General features: G+C 38.9%; 1 protein-coding gene across 1 annotated transcript in view; it reads right to left on the bottom strand.

Annotated features, from left to right (window-relative positions):
- LOC144649961 (uncharacterized) overlaps positions 1–24116 on the bottom strand; it is a 54897-nt gene continuing 30781 nt past the window's right edge. Inside the window, exons 5-11 of the mRNA XM_078509563.1 lie at positions 8329–8508; positions 7799–8017; positions 7490–7633; positions 3483–3662; positions 3074–3310; positions 1594–1749; positions 1–631 (exon numbers count right to left, since the gene is read on the bottom strand). Coding sequence (XP_078365689.1) covers positions 431–631; positions 1594–1749; positions 3074–3310; positions 3483–3662; positions 7490–7633; positions 7799–8017; positions 8329–8508 — 1317 coding nt within the window. The 3' untranslated portion in view covers positions 1–430. The remainder of the gene's footprint in view (positions 632–1593; positions 1750–3073; positions 3311–3482; positions 3663–7489; positions 7634–7798; positions 8018–8328; positions 8509–24116) is intronic.

Here is a 24116-nt window from a genome sequence, read left to right as displayed (position 1 = left end):
TCTAAGACGGGGTCTCCAAGGAGTTGAGGAGCTCCAGGTGCTTCGAGACTCACCTAAACTGTACTTCAGGCTCTGCGACTAACAAGCACACATCTCTTTCGAAATATATCGTTTCGATTTGCAAAACAGTTTTGGTGCGTCTTAAAATGTCAGGTATTCACTTGCACAGCACAGCTATATAATGATATACGACCATAGTCTTTCAAATCTAGAACTCGGAGAACATGTATTTCCAATTATATTTGCAAGCCTTAGAATTGAGAAGTGTATTGTATAGTTATCTTTACCCCTTTTGTTGTACGGATGTATTTAATTAATGTTCTATTCTATTTTTTCTATTCCATTCCATTTTAATCTTTTCTATTCTATTTTACTTTTATGTTCTGTTCTATTTAAACAGTATATATGCCGCGGCCGGTTTGCAAAAATGTTAAACATAACTAGCCACCACAGCGGGTTGTCGCAGTTGTGTATCAGTTGTCTGGTCAGGTGCGGGTTGTCGCAGTTGTGTATAAGGTGGCTCGTCAGCTTGCTGTGGGTGATGGACTTCCTCCGCTCTTTGCTTCCGGTACAACATGCAAAGGAGGAAAATATCCAAGATGAAAATTAGCGAGGAGAGGTAACCAAAGGCCTGTCAAAACAAAGAACATAAACCATGTGTAATTGAGCCTGAATAGTAAAAGTATCCAATCATCATTTAATTTCTCTTTCAAAGTGACTGTACAAAGTTAAACATAGCTAAACTAAAAGCCCTTGAGAATAGAGGCATTGATGGCTGAGAGATCAACAGCAACAATTTACTCCAACCTATGATTTTTTAATCAAGTCATTTATCTGTTGGACTACATAGAGATCCAGTACATAACTAATTTGAAAAAAAAAACTGGTAGGTTGATACTAGAAGATGGAATTTAGTCTACCATTGATGTCATTCCTCGTGGATGATATCTCGAAGACAAAAGCAATACTAAAAGAACTTAGGTGTTCAAAAATGAGGGGGAGGGGTAGAAGAGAAATATTCGAATGTAGGGGAAGCAAGGGCGAACTGAGGATGGACCAGTTTCATGAACGAGGGCAAAGTAACGATGAGATTTATCTTCCATAAGTAGGCTAAACAAGGCGTTGATGACCTTATATTCTCCAATCAGAAAAGGTTTTGTCTCGTTCTGTTCTGCTTTGCTCGGCTCTGCTCTACTCTGTTCTGTTCATTCATGTCATGTCACGCCATATCATGTCATGTCACGTCATGTCTTAGCATAAAATGTCATGTCATGTTATGACATGTCGTGCTTTGAAATGACGTGACATGGCATGGCGGGCATGACGTGATGTGTCGTGATATGACGTGAAGTGACGTGACGTGACGTGACATGACATGTTATGTCATTTCGTGTTTCGTGTTTCGTGTTTCGTGTCAGGGCATTCGTGGTTAAACTGCCTGGCATATATATATAGTAAGCAAGTCGTTTTCGTCGTCTCTTGAGAACACTGGAAAGACCACATGGGAAGAAAAATGTCATCGTTTTTTGACCGCTGCATGCTAAAAAAGCTACAACTTGGATCAGTGTATTTACAGATGCGATATATACTTACTAAGCCAATCCGAAGGGCTACAGCCGGCCAATTTTCGTAATCTTTATTTGCCCAATTTTTGTATTCCTTTCCCAAGTCGATAGCCAGTGCACGTGGTGTAAGGTAACCGCAACAAGCGATCAACAAAATCAATAAGACGAAGTAGGTAATCAACGTCTGCAAATATTTCAAAAGAAACAAACAAAGACATAAATTAGTAAAAGTATTGAAATATATAACAGCTGTAGTATTTTGTCCTGGGAATTGTTCTTCAAGGCATCCCCACAATGACAAACATGCAAATCTTAATCACGGAGGCTTTAAACCACGCAGGTAGGGCTTGATGGCGCTGACTGTAGTGGAGTGCAAATGTGAAAATGCCCATTTTATTTTAATATGTATTATTATTATTATTATTATTATTATTATTATTATTATTATTATTATTATTATTATAATTAGTTGTTGTAGTAGAATTTTTATTATTATTATTATTATTATTATTATTATTATTAGATAGGAGGAGCATGCAAGAAGCTAGGGACACTGCGGTGACAAACATGACAAATAAACTCGAGTCGTCAAAACTTTGATTTTAAAAATAAAAAATAAAAGACTCAGCACTTGAATATATTATATTCCTTTCTAGCTAAAAATCTTAACCCTGGTTCGTGCGATCCTCTGCCATTTTTGATTGGTTCGTTTTGACCATGAGTATGCATTGCCAGGTTATTCTAAACTTTCACTTCTTCCGCCTGGGTCAACCCTATATATAAGGCGAGGAAGGAGGAATTTACGGTCTAGACTAGACTAATTCGATGATGTTGATGATGAAGATGACGTCGCAATTCGCCCGAAACAGCATTAGGTTTTCTATTCGAGCCGTTCTCTTATACATTTAAGAGAAATGTTTTTTTTTATCAGAAGGAAAATTTTAAAAGCTTTATGCTGATACTTAGTTTGTAGCGCTAACATTGTTATGCTAAAAAAGAGATGCCACTAAAAATTGAGTAAACAAATAAGTCCCAACTGGCAAGAGGAAGACCAGTTGGCTATTTACCAAAGGGTACCCGCGAATATGAACTCAGAGCGACCGACAACAAATCTACAACCATCGTCAGAAGTGTTGGCACGATTACCAAATTAATTCCTTCTCTCCCCCTCCCCTTCTCAATGTTGAGCTCCCGAACATATTGCACAAACAATCCATAGCCACAATGGGTTCAACATTAAAAGGGGGGAGGGGGCTCTTAAAATATTTGTATGCACCATTGAGAAAGTTTAAGCGTCAAGTTTACGCATATTTTATCTTCTTAGCGTAAGCGTTCCAACTTCTTCTGACTAGGTTTGTAGCTAGTGGCAGGGTGGAGGGATTGAACCTGGTTCCCTTTGGATTGCAAAAACAGCGCCCTAAGCCACTTTGCCTCCTCGTGTTTTTGGCTAAGGTAGCGTTATTATCTGAGATGTGGGCAGTTATTAATTAAACTGTGCCGTGATTTACCGTCAAAGTGCACCGGGAGGAGCGGCTGTAAAGTTTGTCCAAACGTAATGTGAATGTCAAAGCCAAGATATTGACCATCACCCAGCAAAGGACTGTGACTCCTTGAAAGAAATCTGCTTTTAAATCTTTATGAATGTTGTCTGGCCTGGTAACTCTGTACAAGTAACCCTTCATATTATATAAAAGGGCAAAGTCGAAGTAATTTACGATGCACACCCATGCTACAAACAGGAGAACCTGCAAATTGTATATATATAGATATATATTAACATATATGGCAAGAATAAAGTCAGACACTTTAATTAATTATTTAGTATAAGGTTGTCCAAAAATGGGATTAAGAATTAAAAAATTACAAAATCATATAAAAACGAAATTAATTTCTGATTGTGAGACTTCTAGGACTTACAATTTCTGCCAATTTCACATAAAACACTGAAGATCGCAGGTAATTGATGTTCACATTTTCGGCTTGTCTCTGGGGAGGTCCTTGATCGGGGGATGTCTCCTGCGCTCGCTGGGTCAGATACAACTTGTAGTTCAACACCATATCCACGACGAACAATAAACAGGATACAAATCCAAAGGCCTGTGAAATACAAACAAAAGGGAAGATGTCGGCCATGGTAACAGGGCTATATAACAGCAATCCAATCAATTGCAAACACGCAATTAAAGAACATCGTAGCCTTCTCTAAATAATTTATTTTTAAAAACTTTTAGCTAAGCTAGAATCGTTACTTAAGAACACCCACTCAAATTCGCGTCAAAAATTTTTTTTGCCTGAAACTCTAGCAAATGAAAGACTTTACTATGGCTAGAACTGAAACATATTTGGTTTGATTCAAAATGATTTTCAGGCGGCGTTAGGAGCCATCAAATATTTTGCCCCTTCGGGACCCGCCACAACGTCTGAAAAATTAGAAAAATAGGAATTCTCGAGCCGCTTTCAAATACTTTATTCGCATCAAAAACCAATTATTTTTATATCAAATTGTTTATAAACGTTTCTAGATTGTTTTAGAAAGTAGCAACTTTCCCCTCGATTTATCTGGAAATGCGAAATCAAGGATACATGTATAATGACCACTACTGATCGGCATCGAACGAAGGTTGAAAAATGGCCTTGACTTACAAGCGAATATTTCAATTTTGGGACGCAGCTGATAGCTCAAATATGCAAAATCACCTGTACGTTTTCAGTATTTCAAAAGTTATAACCGTTTGTATCAGCACATGTGCGAGTAATGACGACAATATATGCGGATATATTGTTATTACTTGCACAATTTGTGCTGATACCACGCTGATACAAATGGTCTAACTTTTGAATTTCTGAAAACGTACGTTTGATTTTGCATATTTAAGCAGATAAAAAACTACACTTTTCAGCTGTCTAGAGTAGAGTTATCAGCTAGGTCCCGAAATTGAAATATTCGCTTCTACATAAATCAAGGCCATTTTTCAACCTTCTTTCGATGCCAATCAGTAGTGGTCATTATATCCTTGATTTCGCATTTCCCGATAAATCGGGGGAAAAATTGCTAACTTCTTAGAAAACTAGACATGTTTATGAGCAAATCGATATAACGATTGTCGGTGTTCGATGCAAATGAAATATTTGACAGCGACTTGAAAAATGCCTATTTTTCTTATTTTTCAGACGTTGCGGCGGGACCAAAAGGGCAAAATATTTAATGGCTTCTAACGTGGCCAGAAAATCATTCTGAATCAAACCAAATCTGATTAAGTTTTAGCCTTGGAAAAGTCTTCCAGTTGCCAGAGTTTCAGGCAAAATTATTTTTGACGCGAAATTGAGTGGGTGTTTTTAAGAAAGACAGCCTCTTAATTAATACCAGTGATAATGATAACGATAACACTTTACGCATATACCTATATTGCAGTAAAAATTAAACCAAGGCTAAGAAGTTAAACGATGTATGATATTACAGTTTTTGAATAAAAGCACTATTTATTGCAAACCAATTGTTCGTGTAAATACGACTAAAAATTGGATAAAAAGCATGGACTGTGGTATATCCAGTGAACTCTTCTTAGTTGCAGCAACTATGAAGCTACAGCTTCGAAAAGCATTACCACGAGATGAACGCTCGCGCAGGAAACAGCTAGACATTGCTGCCAAACTGAAGTGTCCCAACATCAAGAATGCGTTTGCCCTAGCTAGAACTGAGAAATATTTTAATGTGCTTTTTATGAAAACCGATGAAGAAGACCATGACATTGACATAAAATGGATTTCCATCAAGAACATATACTGTGAAAATACAAAGCATGTTGTCGGATCATGTTGAAGGAAGAAAAAAAGGAGTGGCTAACACGTGATAAATGGTCGGAGGTTGATGGAAGAAAAAAGCAAAGAACAACTTGCTCGACACCAAGGCTGCAGGAGCAGGTCCAAAATAGTCTATAAGAGTAAGGAAAAGGACGTGAAGAGGTGCGAAAGCACTGAAAAAAGGTGCTATATAGAGGAGCTGACTGATGATACTGAACAAGCTGCAGCAAAAAAGCGAGATGAGTGTCGTTTTCAAGATTACTTAATACGTTTGTGGTAACAGCATCAGACAGTCTGTCCCTGACAAAGAAAGGACTGGCAATGCAGCACTTCCAATTACAAGTGCTTAACCATATGCATGCACCCAGAACCAGATTAACCAGCTAATCTCCCCGAGGCTGATGATATGCACGACAGCCCGACATAATACTGAAGTTGAAGTTAGAACTGCCATGAAAGCCATGAAGAGTGGCAAAGCTTCTGGCAATGATTCCGTCCATACTTAGATGCTGAAAGCTGACATTGAGACATCGACAAAAAATCTGACTGACCTCTTCACAACCATCTGGATCAAGGATACCATCCCAGCTCTCACTTTGAATGCAGTGTCACATCCTGGATAATAATATACTGTCTCCGAGTGGTTCCAAGTCAAGTCTGAAGTGAGGCAGGGGTGTATCTAACCTAAAATCAGGCGTTATTTTTCTCGCGGCTCGCAGGCTAGTGTGTATCCTCTCACCCATCCTCTTCCTTCTCATCATTCACTGAACCATGTGAACGACCACCTCAGAAAAGCCCAGAGGCAACTAATGGAACTTCTTTTCTCACCTAGAGGACCTTAATTTTACCGATGACCTAGCTATTCTCTCCACAAACCGTTCCAACTTGTTGGAGGAGACGATATTCTGGAAATCTATGCTAAACAAAGAGGTATTAACATCAACACAACCAAGACTCGAGTGAGAGTATGTCATGATGAATGCCATCCCGATCGCACCAATCACAGTCACTGGTGACCCAATTAAGTTTGTGGGCGACTTCACGTACCTGGGAACTCTCTTCAATAAAGACAATGGAGATGCAGAAAGATACTAAGGCTAGACGTGGAAAAGCTCGCAATACACCCGCCAACTCCAGCTCATCTGGAAGTCAAACCGTTAGACTTAAGACAAAGGTCCGACTATATAACAGCAATGTGAAATATATCCTGCTGTACGGTTCTGAGTGCTGGCGTGTCATGAAGTCTGACATGAGCAAAAGTTCTTCCACATTAATGGGTGTCTCCAAAAACACGGCCACATCTTCTGGCCAAATAAGACCTTGAATAGGGACATTTACCAACAGTAATTTGGAAACAACATTTACCATGTTTTCAGACAGGAAGGCCGATTTGGGGTCGTATTTTAAAATGGCCGTCTTCCTACAGCCTCTAAAACCTATCAAAGTACTGTCCAGCAACATTAACAAAAAAATAAATACTTTACACCCCATCGACCGACCCACTGACCGGGTAAGCAAGTATGCTGTGAACATTATTTTTTTCAGAAAAGGGGGTGCCTACCCAAGATTCGCTCGCCACTAAATAAACTTTGTTTTTTTTTTTTTTTTTTTTTTTTTTTTTTTTTTTTTACGAGGGTTGCACATAACAGTCTTTCGACTGACAAACCTGTGGCCCTCGGATTCCCGATCGAATTGGAATTTAGAGGTTTAAGTAAAAGATAGTAAACCCCACAATAGAGACAAAGGTAAAAAACAATTATCACAGTTTAGAGAATGTCAGGGTGTGCATACCTCGTGACATAAATTCGACTGTCTAAGTAAGTTGTTTTAGGCGAAATGTCTAAGAGGACTTCCGATTCTGAGCGTGTCCGCTCTGATTGGTTAAAAAAAAAACATGTTTTGGCAGAGTATAAAACACAGAAAATCCATGCGTTGCTAAAAGTTATATCATAAAGCAGATAAAGAAAGCCAAATTATAAAACCTTTCACTCGTCTTGAAAACATGCACGAAATACATTTTCTAAAATTCTCTGGTGTTTTCGTCGTGTTATATTATAATAAATGGCTTTTTTGTTTATCTCAAAGTTACCAAGTACAACGGATCATGCAATCAATATACGTACCAGCCCAAGCAGAAGAGCTAATTTGAAAGGCTTGTCTGTCTCAACAGAACGTTTGTAGGATTCTCCCCATTCAACAGCCCGTGGTGTCAGGTTTCCGCAACAAGCGCTCAACAAAATGAGCAAGATGAAGTAGATAATCAGTGTCTGCAAACACAAAAGATGCAAAAAAGAAAATAAGCAAGATTAATGTAACAGTTGTAGCAGAGTTTCATATTAGGCTTCCGCCACAGCCCGTCTCTCTTTTTCAAGGATACCCGAAATGTAAAATCAGAAGGTCAACAGATGGTGTCAAGGTTGTCTGTTACCTACCATCAGAGTCCAGCAAGAAGATCGTCTAAAGAGCTTGTCAAAACTAAACACGGACGTCAAAGCCAAAAGAATGACCATCGCCCAGGAAAAGATTGTGATTCCTCTGAAGAGAATTGCTTTTGAATCTTTAAAGGCTCTAAAATTGAATTTCCCGTCGTCGAAAGGGCCGGGAAAGTGAAAATACTTTAGTATGCACACCCACGCCGCAAACAGAAAGGCCTGGAATGCAACAAAGAAATAATGTGATGTTGAGTCACTGTTTGCAACATTGCATATACAGCCTAAGGGATATTTTAACTTTTAAATCTTACCAAGAATTCTCAATTTTTTAACAAATTGTACGTCAGCCATTTCCTGTACTAACATAACATAAGTGGCATCCAAAATGTTACGTTTTTTGGTTTGGTGTTTTTACGGTATAGGAAATGCTTTGCACCTTCTTCGTCTCTAGCTGTTAGCAATAGTATAAGGACTGCAGTTAAGTTCTAGTCTTACAAACTTACATGTATGCAAATAACAACATGACTTACAATTTCCGCCAATTTTACATAAAACATCGGGGATCGCAAGTATTTGGTGTTGACATCTCCGGCTCGTCTTTGGTAAGGTCCATGGTCAAGGGATGTCTCCTGCGCTCGCTGGGCCAGATACAACTTGTAGTTCAACACCATATCCGCGACGAACAATATACAGCAAAAAAATCCGAAGGCCTGTCAAAGACGAACAAAAGGAGAGGTTACTGCAGCATGCGGTTTGTTATAGAGAGATGCGGTGACAACAACGGCTACGCCAAACTCGAGGACAATGTTAATTTTCTAATTAACAATTAGACTACTCGCCCTCGTTTTCTATGAGCGAATAGTCAACGAGACGCAGCCGAGTTGACTATCGCTCATAGAAAACGAGGGCGAGTAGTCTAATTGTTTTAGTAGAAACTCTAAAGGATTGCAATCCAAAACCTACAATTTTGTGCACTTTGAAGGCAAAAATCAAGAAAATTTACCGCTTTAAGTGCTAGGCGCGCGACTGTTTTCTATCGGCGAATAGAAAACAGTGGGAGAACCAATCAGATTCGCGGATTTCCAATAGAACAGAGCTGAGTTTCTACTAATTTTAGATAAACTTTCCTGAGCAAAGTAAAAAAAGAGCTTTTCTACTTAAGAGAAGGTGGCAAAATGGGAGGGGGAGGGGTGGAAAAATATTTTACCCTCTTGGATATTTTAACAAAAAGAGAAAACCTACAAAGTACCTAATGGGAAGGAGATTACCACGATAGAGATACATGTAATGGAAAAAAAGGAATCACCACCGGATAGTCAGGGTGTTCATGCCACATAATTAACAGAAAAGCAACTGGCTGCGCAAGGCGTGTTCAGCCTTACAGAATTTTCCTACAAGACACTTGAAAAACAGCATAGAAAAAGGTCTTGTTGTTTTCCTACAAATTACAACGTATCAGTGTATTAAATTCTGCAATATACTTACCAGCCCTATCTGAAGAGCTAATATGTTAAGCTTGGTCATTGACTCTCTGGCATATTTTCCTAACACAATATTTTCGCGCTTTTTTAGTTCGACAGCCCGTGGTGTCAGGTTTCCACAAGAAGCGATCAACAAAATGGACAAGATGAAATATATAAACACTGTCTGCAAGAATCATAAAAGATAAAAAAAAGTTACATAATGACAGCAAAGTAACAATAGACCACAATATAGTTAAGCTTTCACACCTTCCTTCCTTAAGGAGGGGAGGAGGGCGGGAGGAATGCAGGATCGGGAGGGGGCGCGAAATAGAACATCGGTGACGAACTGTTTGTGAAGAATAACGAAGTCACTCGCTCGCGCAGTCACTCGCTCGTTCAATTCGTTCTGTTATTCTTCACAACTCGCGAATAAGAATCGTATGTGCTCACTAAGGATGAATAATTCTCTCAAAAAAGCATTTTAGATGAAGGTCATGTTTGCAGTCCTTTATGAGTTTCGAACAACTGTTCTTAGTTTTATAGGAGAAAAGATATGGGGTCTAAAAATTACTTGATGCTGAACTTTGAAATCTCTCCTTGCTTCTGCCGAGTGTTTTTATAAACTTGAATTTAAATTATCTTACATGATAGCAGACAAATCTTGTACTTTTTGCACTCTTAGAAACATTTTCAGTAAACGAGTCTAGTAAAGCTTCAGCAGGCTGCTGAATATAATCTAATCCGGCAGCTACCAGTTAAAAAACGAGCCATTTTGTAACAAATGTAGGCGGTTTTGCTGGGCGATCTTTCCATTTTTACTCGCACCACGCTTCCTCTATATTACCAATCCAACATCAGGGGGCTAAAATACTCAATCGAAATATTCAGCACTCACTTGTCAAAAATATTCGCCTGCTATACAGACCTTTTTGATAAGTTTGAATAATGGTAAGAGGAACTAAATCGTAACCTACCGTCAGAGTCCAAGGAGAAGAGCGGCTGCAAAATTTGTCAAAACTTAACGCGGATGTCAAAGTTAAAAGAATGACCATCACCCAAGATAGGATTGTGACTCCTTTAAAGAAAGCTGCTTTGGAACCTTCGGGTTGATGTTCATAAAAGAATGGGACATGCTGGTTTGTACGTGTTATGTCTGCAAAGTACTTTACGATGCACACCCACGCCGCAAACAGTGAAGCCTGCAAAGTATAAAGAAGGGTTTATACGTGCAGTGTTTATGACAACAACAAGCTTTATTTGTATGACTGTAAATTTGTTACAATATTGCAAAAGCGTAAAATTATTAAGTAATAATAATAATAATAATAATAATAATAATAATAATAAAAAAATAATAATAATAATAATAAGTAATAATAATAATAAAATAATAACATAATAACATAATAAAAAATGATGAGATATAAATTAATTTCGTTGATAGTATTTTGTTACGTAAATCAAAACAAGATGATATAAATTTAATCAATTGCATGGTCACAAAATAATCGGATGAATTCATTCATTCTAAAATCAAGTCAGGCACTGGTAGCCGGCTGACATTTAAGATGATAGGTTGTATTTTCTTGTAAAAGTTATCTCTTATTGTTGCATATTTGGAACAATAAAAGAGAAAATGAATTTCATCTTCGGTTTTATTACAATCACAGACTGGGCAAAGCCTATTATCTCTGGGCGTATTGTTATATCTGCCTAGTTCGATCATTAACTTATGATTACTAATACGTAGTTTAGCTAATGTTCTCCTACCAGAAACTCTCCTAGTTAACTCTAGATAATTGGAGGTAGCATATTTGTTCTTAAAAGATCTGTATCGTCATGATCGTGTAAAACATTTATTTGACAGCAGTTCAACACTATATTAAAGAACACTTTTTTCTTTGAAGTTTTCTAGAGTGGGAATTTATTCACATCGTCCCCCGCTCCTAGCTTCAGATGCACATAAAAATAAGGTATGCATATTAACAAGCGTATACAAATAGCAACGAGGACTTACAATTTCTATCAATTTCACATAAAACACCGGGGACCGTAAATAGTCCTTGTTGATATCCCAGGCCCGTCTTTGGGGAGAACCTTGGTCGGGGGGTGTCTCCTGCCCTCGCTGGGTTTGAAACAACTTGTAGGTTAACACCATATCCACGATGAACATAATGCAGGATAAAAATCCAAAAGCCTGTCAAGATGAAGCACAGTTAGTACTTTCCGGGCCATGTGCGCTTTTAGGTGGTTTTACCCTCGGACGAGCAAAGAAATTCATACCCCCACCGTGGTAACAGGGGGATGGATTCCCCGACCACAGGGTTTTCGTTCTATTAACGCGCAGCGAAAGTGTTTTTGCATTGAGTAGAAAGCCCTCAGCTTACTCTTTAAGATGACATATTTTTTTGGTGGTGACGTCGAATGGCGTAATGTGACGTCATTAGAGCAGCCATCTTGGATCCGTCATCTTGAATTTCACCATTTTCTTAGAAAGTCAGAAAATAACGGAAATTGATGCATAAACAAACCAGGATGCTTATGCAATGCAAAATTAAACTAATCGTACAACTTTGTTTGAAAAAATGGAAAAATAAAGAAAAATGACAAAGATGGCGATTTTTGGCCAGACTTGCTTGTAATTATGGCGTTGCCACCATGGCAACGTCAAAAATCATGGACACATGGTTACATATCAAAATTTCCACAAGAGGTGAATGAACAGCTACTGAACGTTTTAGTATTATTTAGAAAATAGCACAAAGTAAATACGTGCGCTGATTGGTTAAAAATTGTGTTTCTATAACTCGATGGAGACACAGACAGTTGTCGTAGATACGGCAATCAATATTCACGGCGCTGAAACAAGCAATGCAAAAATAACAACTATGAATTGTGCCAAATTTTAATGTCACAGCTGACAAAAACCAGGTTAAGACTAAACAAATATTTGCACACTTGAAAACAAGCGAGTAAGATGTTTACAGAGCCCGCTACACATTCTAAAATAGTCTGTGAAAGAAATTATCGAAGCGGCTGACCTTTCAAAGAAGTATATGAATTGGCGCAACTTCACTCCATTCTAGGCTTTGCAGCACTTCAGAACTATTCACAGCTCCTCAACAGGACAAGGTATTCGTTCAGAATGCCGAGTCAAACTTCTTTTAACAGGAAAATAATGCACTTTCACCTCCAAGGTTCGAGTCGCTCGATCGACAGCATCGGTCGTCAAACCATTCGGTTAGTTCGATGAAGCGAAATAAAACCACAATTCTTGACTCCTTCCAGTGCTCGACTTCAGTTAAACCATCGGCTTAGTTATTTCTTATAATTACGTTAACTTTGGGGCCTGTTTCTTTGTTTGTTTGGCCAAAAAACGGTGAATTTTAGCCTTGAATCAAATGTTGAACAGTGATTTATTTCTGTTCATCGACTCCCTTACTATGATTGGCTGATTATGTTCATGACGTAAAACCGCGAGGTGAAGAGAATCTACGTTTTGATGTTAAATAAAGCGCTATGTAAATATTACTTTGATGTGCGTTATTTACTTTGTGCTGTTTTCTAAAAGAAATAGAAAACATGTTTCCCGTGTTTCTATCGAGTTATAGAAACACTCGTGAAAGTTTGGGAGAACTCGAAAAAGCTGTGGAAACACTCGTCTATCGACTCGTGTTCCCACAGCATTTCTCGTTCTCCCAAACTTCCACTCGTGTTTCTATAACTCGATAGAAACACGGAACATGTTTTCTATTTCTTAAATAGTAATCCGGCTTCTTTAAGGAAAAAACCTCAAGATAAAGAAATCCACCGCCCCCTCCCCTGTACGTCCGAGGGTAAAGCAAGGACAACGTTGATTAAAAAATGAATAAAAAAAATTCAGCATGTGAATGAAATGCATGAACAGTATGAAGTATGAAAAAAATCGTTTTGGTTTAATCTGTTTTGTTGTTTGGATAAAAAAATGAACAGTTTGTAATTCATCGTCTTTCCAATCGTACCAATCAATTTGCTTTAAGATCGATATTCACTTGAGTTTCGAAAGTAGTTCGCATTCACTGAACATTCTCCTGTTGACAAATAAGCGTTTATGTAGTTTTGTAGTAAATAAATAATAAAACAACATACCGAGCCGACGCCAAGGGAAACGACAAGTGGCCTGTGCATGTTTGTAACTTTATCTACAGACCTCTTATTGGCTTTAATAAAATTCTGCAACCAGTTTCCCAAGTGAGCAGTACGATACACCAGTTTTCCAGTATAGGCGAGCAGCAATGCAAACATGATGAAGTAAAATATCAAACACTGCAATTTACAAAAAAAATATTAACAATTGACTCAGAATCTGCAGTCATACTTTAAGCTGATTTCCGGTCCATGGTTCATTGTTTGTTTGTTTTCGTATCTTTTTAATTTTGACTTCGTTGATACCTCAATACAATAAAGTTTGGGTCCACTAAGTCGTTTCGTTTAGGAATACTTGATAAAATGAAACGTCGGTTTACAATATCGATGAGGTTCCTCTACTCGAGGATTTTTGACGTAATAATAAAAGAAAAAGTAAGTTTGTTTTCCCAGAAGTTTCATTTTGGCAAGTGAAGGGAGGCAGGAAGGGAAGGATGGATGGATGGATGGATGGATAGTTGATATGAAACGTGATAGCTAGTAAATGATTGTGAGTAAACGTAGTTCCGGTCTACAAATTAACTGGTTTAACAACAGTAATGTGGTGTTCTCCCTCTTTTTATGGAAACTTACCATTGCAGTGAACACAGACGGCCGTCTCCATTTGCAAAACGAAGTGACGCTGAACGTGTAAATTATCAGACAAAGAATAACCAACACCCAGCAAAATATTGCGACAAAGTTAAAGAATCTGGCTTCTTTGTCATCGATTTTGTAATAATATTTGTAAAGTTGTTGAAAGTCATCTATGTATTTCACGACACTTGCCCATGCACAGAGAAGAACGACCTGCAAAACGAGAAATCAGTTAAACATACGACCCTAATACACTGCAAAGTATATACGTAAAAGGGAATAGTTTCTGTGGCCATATTTGAACTCAAGATGTTTATACGTATACATTCTATATTTCAAAAGGAGTACTGATAACAACTTCATACAAGTGGCCAACGACGGACTCGCCATTTTACTTGTACCACGGGTGTAAAGCTTGAATGCCAGAGAAGAAACGCAAGAGACAGAGAGGCACTCTCCTAGTCTAGGCCCCTCCACGCATGAAAAACGGAAGTGCCTGTTTTCCTTGATGTCCTCACATGCCAACCGAGGGGTTCAAGAGGATAAAGAGACAAGAGACAAAGAAAAAAGAGACAAAGAAAAAACAAAGCTCACCTTCCAGCAACATTAACAAAAATAAAATGCAATATAAGTTATCAACATCTCTTCAGAGAGATTCAAACCTTGTCCTTCCAGGGCGAACATTGTGAGAGATAAAAACATATCTTGCCATTATCAGCCAAATCAAACCTTATTTTGATCTTGTTCAATGCTCAATAACAACATTGCTTCAATCTCAGTCTACTCGACCATCAAAAACTAACACTACATTAATGGCAACCTCGTTCCTATGCAGAGCCTTTCCTTTTTCCAATGAATGAGTACTTACAAATTCTGCTATTTTAATGTAGCACAGAGGAGACTTGAGAAAATCGGTGTCAATAGTCAAGTCAAATCCCTGCCCAGCCTGAGGTTGTTCTTGATGACCAGGAGTGCTTTGATCATAAACCCGTTGTCCAGGTTGCACTGGTTGACCAGGAGGAGCCTGGGTCTGAATATCCGGTGTGACCGGAAGTTGAACTGGACGGCCATTATCCATCTGGGATAAAAAAGAAGTGGAGTTGTATGACGCAAATTAAATATTTTAGTCGAGGAAGGAGAGGACATTCAATACCCCTCCCCCGACATGCCCTGGGCAATTCACTTGAGGTTACCTCTGTAAAGCAGGGAATCTTACGCAAAACTTACCCCAGGTCGGGAATTGGACCATGGAAGAAACATGTGTCAGTGGTCGGCTCAAGCTAAAGGATTTCGTAATCCATTCGTAATCCAGTTTACTACGAAATCCAGTTTACTACGAATGTTTACATTGCATTACGATTCTTCGTGTTTAATTTGTTATGGCATCTTTTTACCTTTATCGTAAAACATTCAAGTGTAGATTATCTGGCAGAATAGCGGGTTTTTAACGCGTTATGCAAGAAACCTTTCGCAGAAAACGATGAGAAAGCTGCGTAGGTTGCTTGAGTGATTTAATACTGATGAGATGCTAAGTGAAGCGCGTGCGTTACTTAGTGTTGTTTTATTACAGGTTTTCAGTGCATGGAGCGGCTTATTCATATTATCTTTCTTTTTGCAACCCATTCTTAGACCAGGGGCGCTTTCCATTCAACCAAAAATTCCGGAGATTCCGGGTTGGGAAGCGAATGGAACAGAAATTTCCCAGAATAAAATTCCGGAAAATCGGAACAACCGGAAAATACCGTTCCATTCGACTGTTCCTGCTTGGGCCCAGCTTCTCCGAGCCGGAATCAAAGACAAGATGGCTTCTCAACACAGTGCTCGGCGTGTTTGTTTGTCACCGAAAGCTTACAGCTCTTACTCGAGCATGAATAATTGCTAGTCCAGATCCGTTACGAAGTGGTATCCTTCGTGAGCATGGCCTGGCGAGTAAACAGCTCGCATGTTTCTCTCGTCCTTCGAAAGTGTCTCTTGGACTCGTCAGGAAAATATGCTGGTATCGTATATCAAAGTAGTCGCGGACATCTATTTAAATTCCTTCGCAGGTAACAGCTAGCTACACTGAAAAAAATATCATCCTCATCCCTTAAAATATCGTTCGTTTTAACTTCAGAGTCGTCGAACAACTGCAAAGCAAGTAAAAGAGGCAACGAGTCCGCCATTTGTTTTGCTTTGTTGGTGCAAACAACCGGAAAATACTGTTCCATTCGCCACACGGAATACACGGAATTTTAAAAAGCGCCCAGGTGTTGCTTCATAAGCCACGTTCACGCTTTTTCCGACAACCTTACACGAAATAGCTACTTCCCACGTGATCAAGCCTGAAGTACGTGAAACACGCCACGAACCTATTCTAGCATGCATTTACATTTATACACTGCGATCCGTCCATTCATCCATAGCTGACTCGAGTATGTTTTGCTAGCGACTTTGAAGAAGTTAGTAAAATAATTTACTAAAGACAAAAGTTACAAAATGCGGCTTGTTTTAACCCTATTCAGGCCGGGCTTTTTTTTGGTCTTTTCAGACCGGGGGGGGGGGGATTCCGCCTCCCTCCGTAACTTCCAGAATATTTAAGCAATCACAATGAAACTTACAGGATATATAGTATGTCCCAAAATCTATCTTTTGCTATATGTCACGTGGGATGATGACGTCATATCACGTGACAATGACATCATAATGTCAAAACAGGCGCCATCTTGGATTTCGAATTTTTTCAAAACGTCAGAAAACCGCCCAAAATTACTGGAAAATACTTAAAACCAATAAAAATGTGCTTAAAACCCGTAAACAGATGAAAATAATTGCTTTAAAGTTATTTTTCATTAATAGAAACAGGAAAATTACAAATTTGGGAAAACATGCCTGTCAAAATGCCGTTGCCATGGTGACGTCAAGTTCCTGACACAACAACCTACCCTACCAAATTATTCCCAGATAAATTTTAGATAAAGTCTCCAAGTTTGGCAGCGTTTGGTTGAATATTAAAAAAGTTATAAGCGTTCAAAGTCGGCGCGGGCACTTTCCGCCCCCCCCCCCCGGTCTGGATAGGGTTAAAGGAAAAATTGTTCAACAAAGATCGATCAAAATTCTTCCAAAATGTACGCTGTGTAAGAACCAATGCATCCAAGCATCAATTTCGTTAAATGTAAATGTTTTTAATTCTGAGCTTAACCCTATCCAGACCGGGGGGGGGGGGCGGAAAGTGCCCGCGTCGACTTTGAACGCTTATAACTTTTTTAATATTGAACCAAACGCTGCCAAACTTTGCGACTTTATCTAAAATTTATCTGGGAATAATTTGGTAGGGTAGGTTGTTGTGTCAGAAACTAGACGTCACTATGGCAACGGCATTTTGACAGGCATGTTTTCCCAAATTTGTAACTTTCGTGTTTGTATTAATGAAAAATAACTTTGAAGCAATTATTTTCACCTGTTTACGGGTTTTAAGCACATTTTTATTGGTTTTGAGTATTTTCCAGTAAATTTGGGCGGTTTTCTGACGTTTTGGAAAAATTTCGAAATCCAAGATGGCGGATCCAAGATGGCGGCTGTTTTGATATTATGATGTTATTGTCACGTGATGTGACGTCATCATCCCACGTGACATATACTAAAAGATAGATTTTGGGACATACTATTTATCCTGTTAGTTTCATTGCGATTTCTTAAATATTCTGGAAGTTACGGAGGGGGGGCGGAATCCGCCCCCCGCCGGTCTGAAAAGACCAAAAAAAGCCCGGTCTGAATAGGGTTAAAGCCCTGTTTACAAGGTAACCCTTCCGATTCCCTTTAGCTAGTGCTAGGGTTACCCTAGAGGGTAATAGACAACCCTGATTTTCACAGCTAAGGCTACTTTCGCCTTCTGCTCGAGCTAGACAACTGACAAGCTAGTCACCCTATTGTTGGTGACTTGATAAACAAAACACTTAACGGATAACACGTACGTTTAGCGTAAAAATCGATTTTTGCTTAATTTACGTAGTTTGGCTGTTAGAGTTAAATCGCCGGTATTTCTATGTTTGCTGAAACCCCAGATAGTATTTGACGGCATATATAATTATACCGAACAAATGACTGGCATTCGCCGAATATTTTATAATGAGAGATAGTGGCAACAGGCATCGTAGCGAACATTTCCTCGATAAAACTGAACCCCTCAGTATATATCGGAAATGTTTTCTCCTTGACGCAAAATTTGAGCTGGATAAATTTGATGTTCCTTTGACCCGCACAATTTGTCGATTTATCGATGTTTTGGTCATATATTTTGTTTCTTGGAGCCAAAGTTAAGTTCTTGTTGTTCTGGGTACGCTAGTTGTAACTAGAAAACCGTTTTAAAACACCCTGACTTTCGCTTGGGTAGCCCAAGCGCACAGCTTGGGCTTTCTTATTGTCAGGGTAAGCCTGTTCTACTTTGTAAACACTCTGAATGTGCAAGTGCTCGGGTAAACCCGTGCTAGAGTAACCCTAGCACTAGGGGTACTCTATCTTTTTGTAATAAGTATTGTTGATGCAATGTGCTTACCGTATTTTTGGTTTATCTTCTTTTGTGAAGTTTTTATAAGTACAGTTCAGCGACAAATATTGTAAGTTGAAACACTTATTTTCTTTTGTGAAGTCTTTCTGAGTACCGTTCAGCGAAAAATATTGTATGCTAAAACGCTTGCTGTAGAACTATCATTCCGTCCATCGAGTTGCGTACGACGAATGAGAACGCAAGCCCAATATTTTGTCGCGTGCTTTTTCGTGCCGTTTTCCTGTTTTGACATATAAAGATTTTTTAGGGGCTAGCCTCGTTTTTAAGTTCGAATCCTCGCTTTCACGCATAAATCATGGAGTACTTCACGTCGGCAAGCCTCGTCTTCCGGAAAGTTGTTTTGAATAGCCGTGTGGTTTTGCGGTCAAAGATCCTGACGCTTTTGACGTTGACGTCCTGCACTCAGTCATGCGTGTCGTCGCTTTCTTGCTTTATGTTGACACTTTTGCTCAGAATCTGACACATGTAATCAACGCATTTTATTGGAAATTTACTTTATCAGGCACTTGGAGTGGTCGCCTCAATGGGGTTTATTTCTAAAAAAAAATGATGGGGACTCCAAAGCTGACACCAAAAGGCATGTTTAGTTTAACAAGGTTTCAACAAATTGATTGAGCTTTTATTTGCTGGGACCGGTAAGGAATATAATAACAGGTCCGCAATGCGAACTTGTGTCTAGTGCAAGGTGGATACTGGTACTCGCGATCACCCATGTAACTATGGTTGATTTCCGCTGATCTCTCGAGTCCAGATGTGTTTGGTTTTTCTGGAGGATTAGGATCTTCGTTTTGGGGATGAGCGTGGGCTGATTTTCTGGCTGCTAATTGAGCCTAAGATGTATGCTTTTGCTCTTTTCCTTCACGCTCTTTAATTATGGGTCGACTTGTACCCTTAAGAATAGATAATTCTGCAAAAAATTGTGTTACTCTGCCCCACCTCCCACCCCCCCCCCCCCCCCCCCCCAAATCCCAATTCAAAGTTGTTTTCTGAATTTTGGAAATAAAATTGGGTGTCAGGAGTCGAATGCGTGTCATAAATCTTAATAAGGTATTTAATTAGTTCACAGCAAAAATAGCTCTTAAAATCGACGTGTTTGGCAATAATATCTCATATTCAGCAATCTTTTCCAAAAATTATTTCTCAAAATGTGGATGTGTCTTCTAATGGCGGGCAATATAATAAACGGCACGCAGTGCATGCAGAGGGATGACGTTTCCTAACGGGATCTCAAATAAAGAACATAGATGTTTGTAATAAAAATAGCTAGCAACTTCTGTATTGAATGACTGTTCAACAAGATCTAAACAAAAGTTGCGTTATCTTGTAGCGTGACATTTGGTAATACATGCGACAGAGGTCAAACGTGGTCTCGTAATTGTATTACACAGGCCAATTGTAGAAGTTGTCTTTTTAAATATAATTTGTCTCATCCGTTTAAGTCCTTTCTAACTTTCCAGAAGAATTTTACTCTGTGCTCTTCGTGGCGATTTCTTGATGTGCCATTCGACGTTCACGTAGTTAGTTCGCAGTCCTATTTGGTCGGTCGAACAGCTACAAAACCATTACTTAAGACAACAGACCTCACATCATCGCCTAAAATACTGTGTGTTTTTATACATTGCAAATTGTGAAAGGCGACAACCTTATCTCCACGATCTTGCCCTGTCGTCTTTTGAAAATGTTTGACGCACAAGCAATAGTGACAGTTTGACGCTTATTTTCTGTTCACACTGGAGGATCGCACTTCTTAGGCCTGTTTATACTTAAAACCCTGTTTTTTCAATTGCTTCTTTAGACATTAAAGCAGATTTGTTAATTTTATAAACAGCGTAAACACCAACAGCTTATCGCCGGGCCAACAAGGGATAACAAAAACTAACACTTTCGTGCCAATCACGATCAAAAGGAGGTAATGAAATTACTTCATTTATCTCGGAAGCACGCTTTTTCGCAATTCCGTAACAATACGTGCACGAACAAACTTTGCAAAACCTAAAACGTTTAAATTGACAGTAAATTGGAACAGGGTCAAACATTAGCGAAGTCTAAATTTATAAAGCGTGAGTAAAGTCAGCGCGCGTGCATTCATGCGGCGAATCATTGATAATCACAGATTAACATCGTAAGCGGCTTTATCTATTAAAGGAAACGAATGACAGAAGCTAACCTAACCCCAGTTGGCGCATTTCGCACGTAGCAGCGGGAGCAATAGAAGCGGCTGTATTCGCATAGTAATTAGAGTTTTGAGTTTCAAAAAATTTGTGGGCATTTGGAGGGCATTTGCACGCTTAATAAAGGCCATTGTTACCCCGAAAATTGTGATTTTTTTAAGTGGTAGATATACTGTGTTTATAGAACTGTCTGCAATTTCTCGTGCTCTTAAAGGCAACAATCCCGTAAATATCGAAGCTCTCACTTTATAAGCCGTAATCAGTAGACGTAAATAGTAAAATTGACCGACGCTTACATGATTTGCAAGTAGTTTACCACTTCTATTATTACTTTGTCCACATAAATACTCAGCAGCTTTTGCAGATGTTTGGTCAGTCACAGGTGTTTTCAGTCGGGCAGCTTCAGCGTTTTCTTGCTCTACGAAATACAACTCTCAATAACTTCTCTGGGCTAGCTAGTTCCGCGGCAGTTCGCTACTAGAGGCAAATGCATTATCACTGACATAGAGCATCGCAAACGTCGCAGAATATTCCTTCTCAAATTCAATTGGTCCCGAATATCCCTTTTGTGATCATTCTCGAATTCAATTGGCTCTGAATATCCTCTTTGTGCTCGTGCTTGATTTCAATTGGGTTCCGAACATCTCCTTGTACTCGAGTGATTGCGAAATGGTCACGATGATATATCGAGTGGTTACACTTTCCTGAATGTGTTCTTATCCTCATGTAAATGGTCACGGAACGGGAAACCCAGTGAAACTCTATGCGCATTTCTTGATATCTTAGGTTACATGAAGTATTTATCCGATTTTTTCCCCTTCTGCATTGTGTCTGCACTAGACACAATAACTAGGTAATGACAATGTAAGGTTCCATGGTAATTTGGATTATTTTTCGTACATATGCAGAATTGTGGAAGATTACCATGGACATTATTTTCATAAAGCCCCGTTTGTGCCAATTTTTGGACATTTTATAAAGCCCTGCTTTTGCCAGTAATTTATGGACATTTCATAAAGCTCCGTTTGTGCCAATTTATGGAGATTTTATGTAGCCCTGTTTGTGTCAATTTATAGAGATTTTATGGACGTTTTGTAAAGCCCCGCTTGTGCTAATTTATGGACATTTTTAAAACCCCCGTTTGTGCCAATTTATGGAGATTTTTATGAAGCCCCGCTTGTGTCAATTTATGGACATTTTATGAACTTTATATGAAGCCCGTTTGTGCCAATTTATGGACATTTTAGGGACATTTTATGAAGCCCCGTATGTGTCATTTTATAGAGTTTTTTGGACACCTCGTCAGTGTCATTTTATAATTTATTGTGTGTAGTTCATAAAATTTCTTACGTGATTCCGGTACGTGTTTCAAACGTCAGAGTACATGTTGATTTACCGGCTCAGTTTAAAGCTTACCGAGGAACACGTGCATTGTAAAAGTTACACTACCAGACTGGATAACTCTTAAAACCGATCCTTTGTTTTTTGGACACCCATGGCCACTCACAAATAAATCAGCACTACTTTCTTAGTTCTTGCAATAACAATCTATAGCTTCAATAACGCACCTTCAATTATATGGTCCAACTGCAGTTGTCGGGTCAGTGTTATTTTCCCTCTTTATCACCCTCTCTCTCTTTTTCGCTCTGTATTCAGTACTGGTTTGAAGACATGAGGATGTGAAAATTTTACAGAGATTTTATGATGTTTTTTTAACCAATTCATTTGGTAAATGTACAGAGATTTTGTTACTTATCTTAAGAATTTATCATTTACAGACATTTTATGTGATAGTACTAAGCACAAAAACTCTCCAGATTTTCCCGGGAGTCTCCAAGTTTTTCCTCAAATCTCCTTTGATAGAGTTCCTTGTTTGTGATCTTCTGGGGCCAGTATATGAGTCATTGCCGCTAGCATTGCGCATGCTCACTAGTTTTTCTAGTTTGAGCACTCTGGCATGGCTTAGATGATACCACAAGTGTGGGATCATTTGGGGTGGCTATACAGCTTAACCTCCATCCTAGATTCAGCACTGCACTGATGAGGCCCAGAAGGCCGAAACAGTACTGTCTGCAGTTATATATATATATATATATATATATATATATATATATATATATATATATATATATATGTCTGAATTTATCAAAATAGGGTCAGAATTTGGCATGGTTTTGTTGTGGTTTTTATGTTAATTTTATCTTTGGTTTAAATTTTTTCAAACCAGTTTGATTTTTAATTTTCATTGTCTTACATTCATTATCACAATGTGAAACAAAGGGAAATAGAAATCAAACTGGTTTGAAAAATATTAAGCCAAAGACAAAGTTAAACCACAACAGTTATATTTTGCTTTTCCTGAGTGGAAAGTTCTTTAATCTGCTGTTTAGCAGGAGAGGGAAGAAATACGGTTAGGACTAGCTAACTATCCAAGTGACTACTTTGGTTATCTAAGCAGCCATCTTTTGTCAGTCACAGCTAACTACACCATGAAATTCTACACTGATTTGACGAATTTTGGACTCCGCGAGCCATGCTTGAAGGCCGACGACAGTCGGCCTTCAAGCCAGCCGCACGCGTAAAAATTGAGGGGGGGCTCCGTCACCGGAGCCTGTGCTGGGTAGCTTAGTCAATGACCTAACAGCCCAAGGGAGACCAGGGTCAGTCATTGATTTGTGGGCTTGCTGGGGGGGTGGTCCTAGTCAGGGTTTGGTCACTTTCCAAAAGTGGGATTTTGGGGCTGAATTATCGTCTTTGAACTTCCAGGTGGCGGCTGGGTGCAGGGTTGAGAAGCTGCCATGAGGCTTTGACACACAAGCAAGGTTGGTGTGCATGCTAACAAGTGACAGTTTGTTTTTGATTGATTGATTGACAAGGACGGTGCTTTTGCTGGAAAAAGTGCAGACCAGGCTTTTTGGTCTTGACCCGGTTTTGATAAATCCAGACATATATATATATATATATATATATATATATATATATATATATATATATATATATATATATATATATATATAATATAACTTCAGGTGGGTTTCACACTGATAAATCCAGAATAGTGCTCAACAATGAAGGAGCGGTAATAACAGTGATTTTCTACTCAGTATCGTTTCATATGGGCTTTAATACAGGTCTGTTTCGTAGACCAACAAAGAGTTGATCCACTCATCAATTACCAACCACAGCGGGTTGTCGCAGTTCTGTATAAGGTGGCTGATCAGCTTGGTGTGGGTGATGGACTTCCTCCGCTTTTTGCTTCCGGTACAACATGCAAAGGAGGCAAATATCCAAGATGAAAATTAGCCAGAAGATGTAACCAAAGGGCTGTCAAAACAAAGAATATGAACTATGCATGTGTAATTGAGCCTGAATAGTCTGAA

The sequence above is a fragment of the Oculina patagonica genome, chromosome 4 (assembly GCF_052425735.1).
Source record: "Oculina patagonica isolate OP01 chromosome 4, crgOcupat, whole genome shotgun sequence".
Taxonomy (NCBI): Eukaryota; Metazoa; Cnidaria; class Anthozoa; order Scleractinia; family Oculinidae; genus Oculina; species Oculina patagonica.
This window is presented reverse-complemented; position numbering and strand designations above follow the sequence as displayed.